The following is a 13,451-nucleotide window of genomic DNA, read 5'->3' as shown; positions in this document are numbered from 1 at the left end:
ATTCACCTGCCTTGCTACAGAGAAGGCTGTCTTAGATCCTTGGTTCAGTTACGGCCTGTTTGAAAACCCCACGACATCAACTTCAGCGCCGCCTAACGACAGAAACACTGTCCATCTATCACCCGTCACGGAGTTTGGACAAAATATAGCCACACAAATATTTGCCGCTGCCTTCCGCGGCTAGGGTAGTGGAGCACTGAGGTTTGTTGAGGGCAGGTCTCGGTCAACACGCGAAGGAACAGGTTAGAAAAAAGACATGTCAACCCAGAGGACGTCATCTTACATCGCCATGGCAGCTTGTGAATGTTTACTGTGGAGAACTGTGATGATTGATTTGTTGCTCACCTATTTTCGGCTTTTGCTCCAAGGAATGGAAATATTGTCAAACAGGTTTTACTTCTTTCGCCTGGAGGGTTTTAATCTTTTTTTCAGGGACAGTTATGCAGTCATCAGAAGAGTATATAAATCATATTTTGAATCTACTATTCTATCCTATTCTAGGATAAAACAGCACAATAAAGGGACGTTTAAGTTTTTTTGCGTTATAGCGCGGTCACGTTCGTCATGGGTCGCCATACGGTTGTGATGTCACCAGTATAGTTTTCAAGCAACCTGTGACAGAACCAAACACCGACAAGAGTCTAATAAGACAGTTTTTCAGCAATAAGTCAGGTGGAAAATTTTATGACATACATGCATGACAATCAGGAGAATACAAAGTTTGCGATCGTGTGATATCTTATGATATCTTACAGCCCTCGGGCGAGAGTTTGCAATTAACAATTATTGAGTATCAGTATCCATATTGTCTGTACTCAGTCGTGGTGTTTTACAATGCACAACTAACAAAAACTGAAGTGGTCTTCCCTCTTCAAATTCTATTGTGCAATTCCCCCAATTAAACAGTCATTTGGGAGTTAGGCCAGCAATAAAGAACGGATAACGTCGTCTTGAGTGGGTTTGATCCGTCCGGACTGACGTAACTTCAAACCTCAAGTTTCCTATTTCCTGTCGCCTTATCCTGTCCTAGATCCTGAGTGGGTTTGTTTCCGGACTGTACTTTGAATTTCGTATTTCCCGTGGCGTTATCAAAATTTATAGTGAGTTTTATCCGGATGGTAGAGAGAGCCAAGCTAGTATCGTATCCAGAAACGTGCACGTGCCTATCTAGTTCTATGCCTGGATGTTTTAAGGTTAGGATCAGTCACGTACGGTTCTGGATAGTCGACGCGTATCCAGAACCGTGCCTGGGGCAAATCTCCGTTTGAGGATACAAGGAGACTATCCAGAACTGTGCCTGATCCTAACCTCAACACATTCAGGCATAGAACTATAGGCACTGCTCTGGATAGTCTCGGTGCATTCAAGAACGTAGATTTGCCCCAGGTACGGTTCGTTCTGGATATGTGTGGACTATCCAGAACCATGCCTCAGTTCTGGATAAAGCACGGTTCTGGATATGCGTGGTGGACTATCCAAAATATATGACTCAGCATGAATAAAGCACGGTTCAGAATACAGCACAAACTATCCAGAACCGTGCCTCAGCATACGGAGACTATCCAGAGACGTGTCTCAGTATGGTTCTGGATAAAGCACGGTTCTGGATACAGCAGAGACTATCCAGAGCCGTGCCTCAGCATGGTTCTGCATAAAGCATGATTGTAGTGACAACAGCCAACCTCGCACACAGTGTAAGTTGGCACACATTCAGCGCCCAAGCTAGCCACGGTGTGTAGCGTTGCCAAAAAATCCCCTTTACGATGTAAACACGCTGTCATTACGCACGGTTCTTGTGGGGCTTGCCATGCATGGTTAACAGGTTGCACAAAACAAGGCATATAGCACTTCATCAACATTAAATTACGGCGTGTTGACTGGAGTTAATGGATAATGCGCGGCGTGCAATGATTAATACCGGGCTGTGGTGACGCGCAGAGTGAACTTGGCAAATAGGGGACGGTGGTTTGTAAGTTTTTCTGTGGCACGCCAGTGAAGGCTGGGGTTTGCTCAAGTTATCGCAAACTGTGCAAGTTACACATGGCTCGACCAATGGCGGCGGGGCACCACGTGGGAACAGGTTCTTCAGGTTGGTTGTAGCTGCGCGAGAGTGTTGGACTATGTTCTGACAGCCCAGAAACGGCCGTGTGCAAACCACAACCACCACTCACTCACTCTATCGCCGTGGCAGCTAGCTAGACCCTCAGCAACACGTACAACCGACGGGGCTACAAACTTTACTTTGGCACCTGTCCCGAGCCCAGACCCGACGCCTGGCGCTCCGTGTTCCCGAGCGGACCGCATAACTCATACCAGGTGGATCAGAACGCGCGACGCCCGGCTGCGCTCCCCCCGCCAGCTCCGGTTCACCCCCGGTACGCGCTACCGCCAAGGAGACTGCGAAGGGCACTGCAGGCAAACATGGTGGACTATCTGCGCACCAACTCCAGTTTAGAACGCGAGCAATGGACTCTACAGCGGCTCAACTCCTTCGAGGACGTTAGCGACAGCTCGAGCTCGACTTCCTCGGTGTCGTCAGACCGGGGCAGCCCGCCCGGCAGCGGGTCGGACCTCAGCCCGAGCTCCGAGGACGGCGACGTGTTTCTCGACTACTTGTTTTCGCAGGGCCTGGCGGACGCGATGGACCGGGCGCACGCCGAGCTCTCGTGGGACGACATGGCAGCCGAGTACCGGTCACAGACCGAAGCCATCGACCACCAAGCACACGTGGCGGCGGACGGTATACCCAAAGATCTCGTAGATCTGTTTTTAAAGGACGATTATTTCGCCCCGACTGACGAGAAAGTCGGTATTGTCAACACTAACCCGCAGTTCGTTGCGGAGCAGTACTTCGCCGAGCCCGCTCCGCCCCAGCTACTGTCAGTCCATCCAGACGTCAATCTTCCCGCAATGCCGGTGGATCTGTCGACCACAGCCGCGCAGCAGCCCCGACACGTCTCGCCCAAACCCGTGGTCAAAACCGTAGACGTCACGAAACAAGTCCTGACGCTCCCCCTAAAGCCCAACAAGCCCCCCGCGGTCCTGATCAAGTCCGTGAAAGTTCCCGTGCCGATCTCCCCGAAGCCCGCCGCCGTCCAGCCCAAGCGGGAGCCCGTCCCGCACCAGGCGGCGGCTCAGGTAGCTAGGGTCGGCGGTCTGCGGGCGCAACACCCGGACATCTCGCCCGACCTCGACAACAACGACCTCCGGATTCACAAGTGCAGCTACGCGGGATGTTCCAAGACCTACACTAAAAGTTCTCATCTTAAGGTTGGTGTTGTCTTTTTTTTTTCATTTTTAAGTACATTGTAACTGCATGTAAAGACATTTCATGATTTATTATTTACCATCGCCCCACATACCTCAACACGCTACCTGTAGTGTTGGGTCAAAGGGTGATTTCATAAAAAGTCGTGGTGTATTTTCAATTTTATTTTAATATCGGCTGTACATTTCCGAATTCCTGTACAAGTGCTAGGTTAGTAGAGTTGTTTTTTTGACACCAAGTTGACCTGTATCCATACCTCGCGGCGTTCTATTGTCCATACGGGGGATATTTAAAATACCGTCAACTTGCGCCTCGGGTTTTTTAAACCCGATTGAACTCACATAGACCCGTACAATGTAGCATTATCTCCCAGAATACCCCGGGGATCCGGCCACATGTGCGCGGGGGCGGGCTGTGGTGGTAGCTCGGTTTGCGGATGTTGTCGTTTTGCTTCCCCTGTCATGGCACTTGCCAATCAACCAAGGAAACAACATGTACAGTACCAAGAAGAGAGGAAATTCCGTGATGCCACTTTCTAGGTAAAACCAGGGTGGCTTTGCGTCACATCCCTGACTGAAAACATGTGCTGTTAAATCCCTGACAGAAAAAGACGAAAACTTCTTTAGCACAGGTAAAGAAACAAACTATACATCCGGGGGAAAAACAACAGTTCCCAACCAGTACTTTCGTGTGTATTCATCCTTCATGCAGAACTAACCTTAGCTGATTCGGGGGGTTGACCATTTTCTTAGTTTCTCACACCTAAAACAACCAACCAAGATGACACTCGAGTGTCTCCCACCTGTTATGCTTTACCCGGAGTTAAGCCAAGTAAGGGACAGCCCATTACTGATCGCGGGGGGAGGGGTTTGGTTATCACCGAGATAAGAATCACAACATGCGTACGCATACCATTAACCTGTTCAACGATCCGTAATATGGATTTTTATCTCCTCTGAAATCAAGAATTGACTTTCGGACAGACGCAAAATACACAAACAAACCTGACTGTTGTTTTCTTTTCATAAGTTCCGCGGAGTGGTACAAGTTCGCCACGGTTGGTGGTGTTTCCGCGTGAACTTTTTCAAGTTGACAATTTGGATTCAGTAGAGCGTGGTTCCTTCTGTTTGTCTGTGCGGTTGGCTAAAATCATTGCCAGAAATCCTCCCCGTGTGAAAGGTTTAGCAATGTTAGAGAGAGGGAGAGAGAGAGAGCTCCCCAAATGTTGGGAGTTAGATCGAAGTGGGCATCCGGCTCTCTGCTAGCCTGGATGTCAGACCCATAGCACTCTTGGACCAGAGTTAGCCAGGGTCTAACTGATGGGGATTGTCGTAAAATTTCATTGGGAGCATGTTGGCCTTGGAGCCGAAGAACTGGCCTGTGTAAGCCATGGAAACAGTCTGGCACCCAGGCTAACTTTCTACGCAACTAAAGAAAGAACAGGGATGTTTGGCCGTACATGCGTCAGTGTTTGTTTACTCTGAACTTAAAACCACCAAAACCATAACAATGTAATCCAAAGATCTCTGTGTCGACAAGCTTTTCATAGGTAATCCGAATCTAATCTCTAAACAAATTAGGAGGATGGACCATTACGTAATTTAGTATACTAGCATCGCAACGCATATAAACTGGAGAGACCCCCCCCCCTCAACTGTCTAAATTGGCTGTCAAATCATTACCGTATGTAGTTGATTGGCATGATTTGCACACAAACACAACCTCTGGATAAAACATTAACAGCTTCAGAATTATCAAGGATAGCAACTTGGAGTATATCTTAACTAGAAGAGAAAACATGTCACGATCAAAGTCAATGCTGATAAGGCGAGCTTGATAAACAACTCGTCTTTGAAGGAAGGTGAATTAAGGAGAAGTTGATAGTTGACGGGTTAACACCTGGATTTACGTGAGTAGCTTTTAATGGCCCGTTTAACTCGACTACGAAGGCGTAAAATGTTTATTAACTGTTATCTACAAAGAAAGAAAAATTACGCAAGGACTAACACAGTTTTTGATTGTGATAACGACATTTTTGACGAATATGCAAATACGATGCCTATCTTGGGTATTGCAGCCATGCTGACAATATTACTACATGTATGCACACTGTACAATGGAACAACTTTTAAAACGTACACTATTTCATCTAAAGAAAACTTTTGGCTGTTGCATGAATCATTGTTCCACTTTTAAAATGACTTAGTCGAACCCAAATATGGAATTTAAAATGTATAACTCGGGCAAACACACTCACAGTCCAATAGGGCAAATTTCGAGGTCGCGTGACTGTGCTTCTTTTGGGAAGGACAACAGGAAAAGACTCGGTTTAGGCCGTGTTTTCCGTTTCTGAGAAATGACATTGAGTTTCCTGTCACTGAACCCTCGGACAAGGAGAGGTCAGTGTCGGGGTGAGGAAAACAAATCTGTGCGAGGAGAGAAGAAGTCGCTCCGTGTCAGGAACGGAAGGGAAGGGTCAGGGTTCGAGTCCCGGTGCTGCCGAGCACAACATGTGACGGGCGGTGAAAGTCCAAGGACTGAGCTGCACGGCCCCTGTCGCTCACATGTGTCGTACACATGATTTTAGGCCCAGTCACTTTCGTCGTAAGACGATATTCGTCGTACGGCCAATTTGACTGGGCCTTACGATAGTATTACGATCACCGTACGATTTTGATCCACTAGAGAATTTCCATCGCCTCTCTGAAGACTGTCTGACGCTTGAACGTCGTCAGTCACATGTGCCTTGCTCTAGGACAGATTCTGTCACGTAGCGTAGTAGCGGTATCCTTCAGTTTCAGTATCCTTTCTTTATCTTTCCTCACTTCTGAAGTTCTGTCAACCTCCAACTAGTTAACTAAACACCCGCTGAGCTGAATTGTGGCATTTAAATTGTCCGTAAAGAGAGTGGCAGCCCATCGTCTTCATGTAGCGTTACGCTAAACTAAGAAAGCAAACACAAGATGGTCCGACCCGATGAGAAACGGTGTGGTATCTTAGTAACAGTGTGACACTCGGGTTGAAACTGGCTTCTATCTAAAATGTTTTAGCAGTTCGGGCTTCAACTTTGCCAAGAGTAACGGGAAATGAACGATGTCTATCAATAATTGACATGGGGCAGGAAAGGGTAAAATTTGCATTTTTTTTACTTCCGTGTACGAAAGTATTGTTTTGAGTTGCTGAGCTGTGCGTTTGTGTATCTGTTTATCAAGACAGGTGCAATATGATGATGAAGGTCCCAGAGAATCTAGCTGTGATGCATCAGGAATATGGGCGACATGGGGGATTCTGAAAAGCCGAAGATTTCCTGGAAGTCTGAAATTTTCAATTTCTTGTAACATTTGTGAGAAAAAATCTATTAATAGTCTGAATGCTAGACTGTTGCCAGGGCTAGTTCCTCGGCTCCAGGGCCAACATGCCCCCAAGGAAATTTTACCACAGACAGCCTTTTCATAGTCAGCAGTGTCTGTGGTAGTATTTCCTTGGGGGCATGTTGGCCCTGGAGCCGAGGAACTGTCCTGGCAACAATCTGGCACCCAGGATACAATATCAACGATATAGCCCCATATACTGAGTTTATGGACGTTGTGTTAAACATGGCTATGATATGTTGTTAATCCACTTGTTGCTTTACGCGTTGAGATGTAAAAAAATAGCCTGCGGCCTCAGGGGCAAGGTGAGCTCACCTTTCAATAATCTGTGATAGTTTTCTGCAACACTAAGCAGTAAACAGTACTGAACCGACCACTTCACACTGTGCACGCGTCAGTGTAAACTACAAAGGGGTTTGGGTCATAGACCATTAACGTCATAAGTGCAATTTGGGGTCCTCCAAATGATAACAGACTTTGTTTGCCTTCTGCTTGCCACTTAAGTGGTGTCCCATAGTCTTCCTGGACTTCCTTGTTTGTTTGCTTGTTTGTTTGTTTGTTCGGATATCACAGATTGTTTGCGTCACAAATTTCACAGCTCGAGAAATAAGCAGTTCTTCGTGGGTTAATTTGTTGCATTATAGTTCGACAAAGACATTATACATGTCTCTTTTGAAAGGTGCGAAGCGTGAAAAAATTCGCACCAAAAAAACTATTCATCCATATCTTCACTCCGATCTTGCCCGCAAGCGTACCCCATTATAATGATACGTTGTACACCAGGCTGATACCGTACCTCAGTCGTTTAGAAAGTAGTCATTTTTGTACTCATCATCTAAACAGGCACTACCCACACCAGCACTTAATACACTAATGCCTAGAATTAGATTAAAGAGGTTAAATTGTTTGGTGGGACTTAAGGTATGATTAAGGGGACCATCGCAGGTAAAAGCCTGGGTCTTTCATCTGTAAATCTCCACACAGAGAAGAGATGACCCAGAAATGTTCTAAGTGGTCAATCAGGTCAACGTTTTTTTTTCTTTGGCCAGGAAACGCCGAAGGGAGGTACGCTAAACTTTAAAAGGCCGTAAAACTTTCTCTGTTAGATAACTTTTCGGATTCTTCTATTTGTGTATGGCTAGAAAATAACTGTTTCGTATATTTTTCTTTGTGGACATTCCGTATTGTGGGGTTTGTTTTTGTTTTGTTGTGGTTAAAGGGGTCAAACGTAGCGTGAAACGCTTTTGGATGCGGTGGGAGTTATTTTGGTAGCACCAAACGCACCGCTGGTCAGGCGGAACTTCCATTTGAGTCCATTTCTCACGCCCGATGTCATCTATCTCTGTTTGCAATCTGTCAGTGCCAGTTTGAAAATATTACACAGTATATAATTGGCAGTGATAGTTGACAATATCTATTGGCTCTAAAATCTAGAGACCAGAGGATCTTGCGTCCTATCCTATATTATTTACCCCTCCCTCCCTTTCCCATATCACACACAAAATACACAACCGCAAGTACCAACACGAAAACAGAATATTATTTTCCTTAAAACAGTTCAAATCATCCGTATCGTCAAGACAACTATTTACAAATAGCTCCGGGCAACGTCCCGGCTCATTAGTATGCAAACCGTCTCCTCACGCCGCAGGACGTGTTTAAATGTTTAAATCACTCGGACATGATAACCCAGTTTGTCTGCCTGTCATATCCACCAATCAGCTATGTCGGCGTGACGTCACCTATCAGCACGTGTTGGACGGTTTGGTTTAAAAACGAGGTTAGATACACAACTCGGTGTTTCCTTTTGCGTCCAAATTGGACAATCAAACGGCATGATACTATTGTGTGCGTCGGCCATAGGGCATGTTATGTGGATATTACTCTACACGTGATGTTTTATCATGCAAGCTATCTTGATAACGGACTTTATATATAGAAAACCCGCATCGCTTCGTTTGACCTCGTTGATGGGGAGTTGGCATTTATTTAGTCCTCAGTAGCAATAATTGGAAGTGGGTGGGCGGAGATTGCAATTGGGTTTCAGTCGATTGGCTGCGTGGTGACCCGAGTGGTTGGATGTGGTATGAAGTTGCCAAGGATGTGTACTGTTTAATCATGGTATGAAGCACAAATCATGGTGCAAAACCGGAGTGAGTGACGTAGAATCATGAGTAATCATCCTTTCTATGATGTAATTCAACCGGGTATTTCACTGGCAAGATCAATACACTTACAAACACCAAGAACGATTCCCCGAAGTCTGAAATCTCCCTTGTTTTGTTTTCTTGTATGTTTACCTTCGCAGAAGAAAAACATAGTGTTTTTGCTCTGTTTCTTTTTCTTTTCTACAAACACATATATAGGGTCAATGACCTTGACCAGGCGTCTGTCACCATGGTAACTGGTGATGTAGCACACACCCTGTGGTGTTGAGTTACATCATGTAGCAAGGACAGACTCGAAGGGCTGGTCACCGTATATAGGAATGCTAGACCATCCCCATGTAAAGGTAAACATTGGAAATGTTGCTTTTCTAATTTTTTCTTCTTTTTCTTTTTCTTTTCTACACTCCAGGCTCATTTGCGGCGTCACACCGGTGAGAAGCCGTTCGCCTGCACGTGGCCCGGGTGTCAGTGGAGGTTCTCCCGGTCGGACGAGCTGGCCCGGCACACGCGCTCCCACTCCGGAGTCAAGCCCTACCAGTGCACCATGTGCCACAAGCGGTTCTCCCGCTCAGACCACCTCTCCAAGCACATCAAGGTCCACGTCCAACGCCTCGCCAGGACCAACCGGATATGACGTCACGTCAAACGGAAGTGACGTCCTCCGCGCACAGACTGATGGGGGCTATGGAGGGACTGTATACATTTAGAATGTAGATGTAGAACTGCGCACTACGTTGTTATAAGACAATCATGCCATTCCTAAGGAGTGAACTTAAAGGAGAGAGCAAAGAGACTGAAACTCAGCGTCTTCCACCTTTTTTTGACCATTGAGAACTCCTTGAAGGAAGTTGACGAGGCAGAGACTTAGTTAGGAGCCAGGACAGGTGTCCCTTCCATTTTTGCAGGATTGCTAAGTTGACTAGTTGCTACGGACTGGAGGGAACTGTATGATCGTTTGGTCAAGGACATGTGGTCTACAGCGCACGGTCACTCAAGGTCACTCAAGAACTGTTGAACTTAGAAGGACATCCGCCACCCCTGCTTTGAATGGGTTCTCCCACAAGACAGACGAGGACAAATCCTACAATTCCTAGCGAGAGCGGTTGATTCCATTCCCTCAAAGTGGTGCATCTTCCGCAGAGACGTTTGTCACCGTGTTTACAACCAACGACGCAATCTTGAGTGCGATTTGAAGGGACATGAGGACCACACATTACATGTATTACATACATGTATAACATACATGCTTTACTGCCATTATTGCTCAAAGCTGATTACTTGTGATACTTGACAAGAAATGAGAACTTAGAAATATGTACATGTGCTAAAATGCCTTCGCCCCTGAGGCGTCGCCAAAAAAATACGAAACATGCGATGATTGGGATCAAAATGCATTGGTTCAAAATGATTGCTATGCTTAGAACAACGTCAGGGGAAATACGTATACATGTACAGGGAGACTGGAGCAGAATATGTTGTCAAGAATAATGTTGTCTGAGAGAGCTAGGGACAGAGGGCGTATTTTGTTGGTTAACAGTATGATAAGGCAGAAACAAACAAAAAACAGACAAAAACAATAGGTCAGTTAAATACAGTGTTAAGAGAAAAAGCCATGCACTTGTCAATGTAGAGCCCAAAGAGTGTGTTTACACATGACGCCATAGCCCCCATGTTGGTTGGTTACACATGGTTGGTTGGTTGGTTAAACATGTTTGCAGGTGACTGTGACCATGGATACATGTTCAAATTCGCTTGACGAACTTTCGGTGTAGCCATCCAAATGGCGGCCAGTACCTACGTCATGGTCACGTGAGAGCAAACTCTCAATATGTACTGCGTTTATGTCAGAATTTGACTCTAGCAAATGTTCTTTAATGGGGCTGTAAGGGGTCGCCTGATGTACCCTACCCCATCACTCCATTTGGGATTTACATGGATAAGTGCATGATTCAAGGGTACAGGGGGTGGCCACTAAATCACAATACATTTTATTTTCTTTGTAAAGGATTATATACTTTACTTCAGGTTGCGAAAACTGAGGCAGCTAAAACGAGTGACATGGTTCAAAATAGTTTAGTACATCCTTAAGGAACAAATGTTTATCAAACACGAAGGAGCGTTTGTTCTCCTTTGATATCAAAATGAGACATTGTTTACCTAATCAAAATGATGTGGTTTGATAAGCAAGAAATGTAAGAGGGGCCGAAAAAGGTCGTATTAGTAATGGACAGTGTTGAAATGGAGCTTTTTAAAGGCTACATTGTAAGGGAGGGGTAATGTGAATTTTTCTGATCCCAAATACCGAGCTATTTTATTTGAGTTGTACCAGAGGGACATTAACAACTTGCCAAACGACGCAGCGAGGCCCAGAACAAACAATTTTAAACCCAAGTACAATATTTTCATGTCGACGCGTTTTAAAAACAAACATGGTGATTCAGTGGCCGCCCCTGCAGCCCACACAGTGTACATGTGTAAAGTCAAAACATAGCGTAAATGGAAGCAAGATGGCGGGGGTAGGAAGGGGCAAGATTACTATGAAGTTCGGTCAAGTTTGGTCAGGTAGTGGCACATGCAGCTACAGCGGAGGTCAAGGGGACTGTGTTGTTTATACACGGGCTTCTAATCTTACCCGTCTGTATTGTGTAGAGACGCTGGAAGCGGACGCATGTGTTACGCAAGGTCGTCGCTACACAGACGGATGTTGTTATAGTTCTGTACGTCACGTTTCTGTCGTCTGATAAGCCGCGTCAGGATGATAAAAGCGCGGGAAATGGGGAGGTTTACCTAGCTACTGTGCGCGCTCGCTCTCTCGGGGCAACGTTCCAAGCTTCTAATGCCAGACTTTTGTGTCAACATCCCGACGTTGTAAAGAAATTTGTAAAGTGGTTGGTAGGGCCAACAGGCGGGGAATAAAAAGCCTTGTGTTTTGGAAAGTTCGTGTGCGGGTGATGTTTGTGTTCTGGTTTTGTTTATAAGAGGCCAAGGCCAGGGTCACAAGGATATAATACTATGAGAATAAAGCATTTTTGTACATTCTACATTAGATCAGCATACACAATTCTACACGTTTTTACAACAAATGTTCAGCACCTAGGAATCAGATATTTACGAAAGAATTTTTATTCCACTCTTCACAATTCTGTTGTCATTGAGTGCTCAGTGTACGGGATTCACGTCCAATTTATCAAAACAACCGACTTTAAACTGTCATAGGGCTCAAGTGGACTTGTCAGTCACAAAATCATATACGTGCGCCGGTAGACCTCCGTAGACCTCCGCGAAATGCAAAAGAACAAAATATACGTACACATCAGCACCTTTTATGAAAGAGGGCATGTTGTGAAATATGTGCAAAACATTTCTGGTGTTAAACACTGAGACAGACAACATCTTCTTGGCTACTGCCATGCCTATGTATGTCTGTCATATTTTCTCTTCAAAAATCTCTCCACGGTACCTTAAATAAACGTCGTGACATAAACTCTCTCTTTGTATACATCCCTGCATATACTCCTTGTGCCCCCCCTCCCCCCAATCGAATTCTTACCTACGCCACAGTTTTCCACACGTCCCGAGAGTCTGTGGAACGCTTCGCCCACTTCAGCGTTGATAAATGTCCCCGTCTCGCCGCTGGTGTTGACTCTGTCACGTTCTGGTATTATTATATAACCATGATAAACTCATACATCATACACGAGTTGAAGTACGTGCAATTAACTATAACACTGGAACTGTTGTTTTGAAAAATGCCCCGTTCCCCTCTCACATGGTCCTATTTGCATTAGTATGGTTTAATGTATTGGCTCGTGTGTGCTGGAATATGAAGCACCCATTCTAGAGAAATCTTGCTACAATTTTCCCTCCCAATATCTGCTTGAAGACTTGATGTGCTTTAGGTTAGAAAAGCCTATACTACACACAATATAAGCATTTATGCAAGGATAATATAATGTCCTTTATTTATGCAATTATCATATTAACTATGGAAGATGCGAAAAAAGGGTAGGTACAAGTACAGGTGTTAATTGTTTGTATCTTTGTATATAGAGGTTTAACCAAAACAAACCTATATATATGGCGCCGGATAGAAAAAGAAAAACACAAACACGCTGAATCGCGGATATGTATAGGAACAATACGGGACGGTTTGAAAAACAAATACTGTAAGGCCTAAAATAACTTATTATCGTACACAATAATCAACGTTAACCTACAAGATACAGCAGGTAAACTTAGCAACGGTTCGTGTTTCTTTTTTCTCTGTCAGAGCGCGCTACCGCAAACTCACGGACGTTTCTACCCACTCACGCCTTGATAAATTGATCAGTTTCGCCATTTGGTGTTGACTCTACTATCGAAGTTAAATCGGGCCGACCGGAACAGTCAACACACCTAAAGGGGCTACGGACAACACGAGTAGGACTCTCTTGGCACCCAACCCTAACAATCCTGGCATTTCTGTGTTGTGGAAAAGTCGTTTACTCGTGTGGATTTTGGCAGAGCTCCAGGTGTGGGTTATTCAACATGACGGCGGAGTTATGCAATGGTATGTGTGTGTCCAGGGTAGGACCTAATGTGGATATAATCAGTTCATGGCGCGGAACAAGTTCGGATTTAGCCAATCAGGACAGGCATGCCGGG

The 13,451-nt window shown here is 45.3% G+C and overlaps 1 protein-coding gene across 1 annotated transcript; it reads left to right on the top strand.

Annotated features, from left to right (window-relative positions):
* Nucleotides 1–1,827: 1,827 nt before the first annotated feature.
* Nucleotides 1,828–11,743, top strand: LOC109470896 (Krueppel-like factor 15). The gene is made up of 2 exons (XM_019769999.1): nt 1,828–3,270; nt 9,217–11,743. Exons 1-2 carry the CDS (start codon nt 2,422–2,424, stop codon nt 9,439–9,441), a joined length of 1,074 nt encoding a protein of 357 aa, XP_019625558.1. The 5' UTR covers nt 1,828–2,421; the 3' UTR covers nt 9,442–11,743.
* Nucleotides 11,744–13,451: the final 1,708 nt, after the last annotated feature.

Source organism: Branchiostoma belcheri, unplaced genomic scaffold (genome assembly GCF_001625305.1).
Source record: "Branchiostoma belcheri isolate BF01 breed outbred unplaced genomic scaffold, Haploidv18h27 scaffold10, whole genome shotgun sequence".
Taxonomy (NCBI): Eukaryota; Metazoa; Chordata; class Leptocardii; order Amphioxiformes; family Branchiostomatidae; genus Branchiostoma; species Branchiostoma belcheri.
Note: the sequence above shows the minus strand (reverse complement) of the source record. Positions and strands in the feature narration are given on the sequence as shown.

Bases quoted from the DNA above. Each gene is read 5' to 3' on its own strand.
- LOC109470896 (XM_019769999.1), top strand. From the start codon at position 2,422: ATGGTGGACTATCTGCGCACCAACTCCAGTTTAGAACGCGAGCAATGG. The intron at 3,271-9,216 runs GTTGGTGTTGTC...TCTACACTCCAG, and splicing joins CTAAAAGTTCTCATCTTAAG to GCTCATTTGCGGCGTCACAC.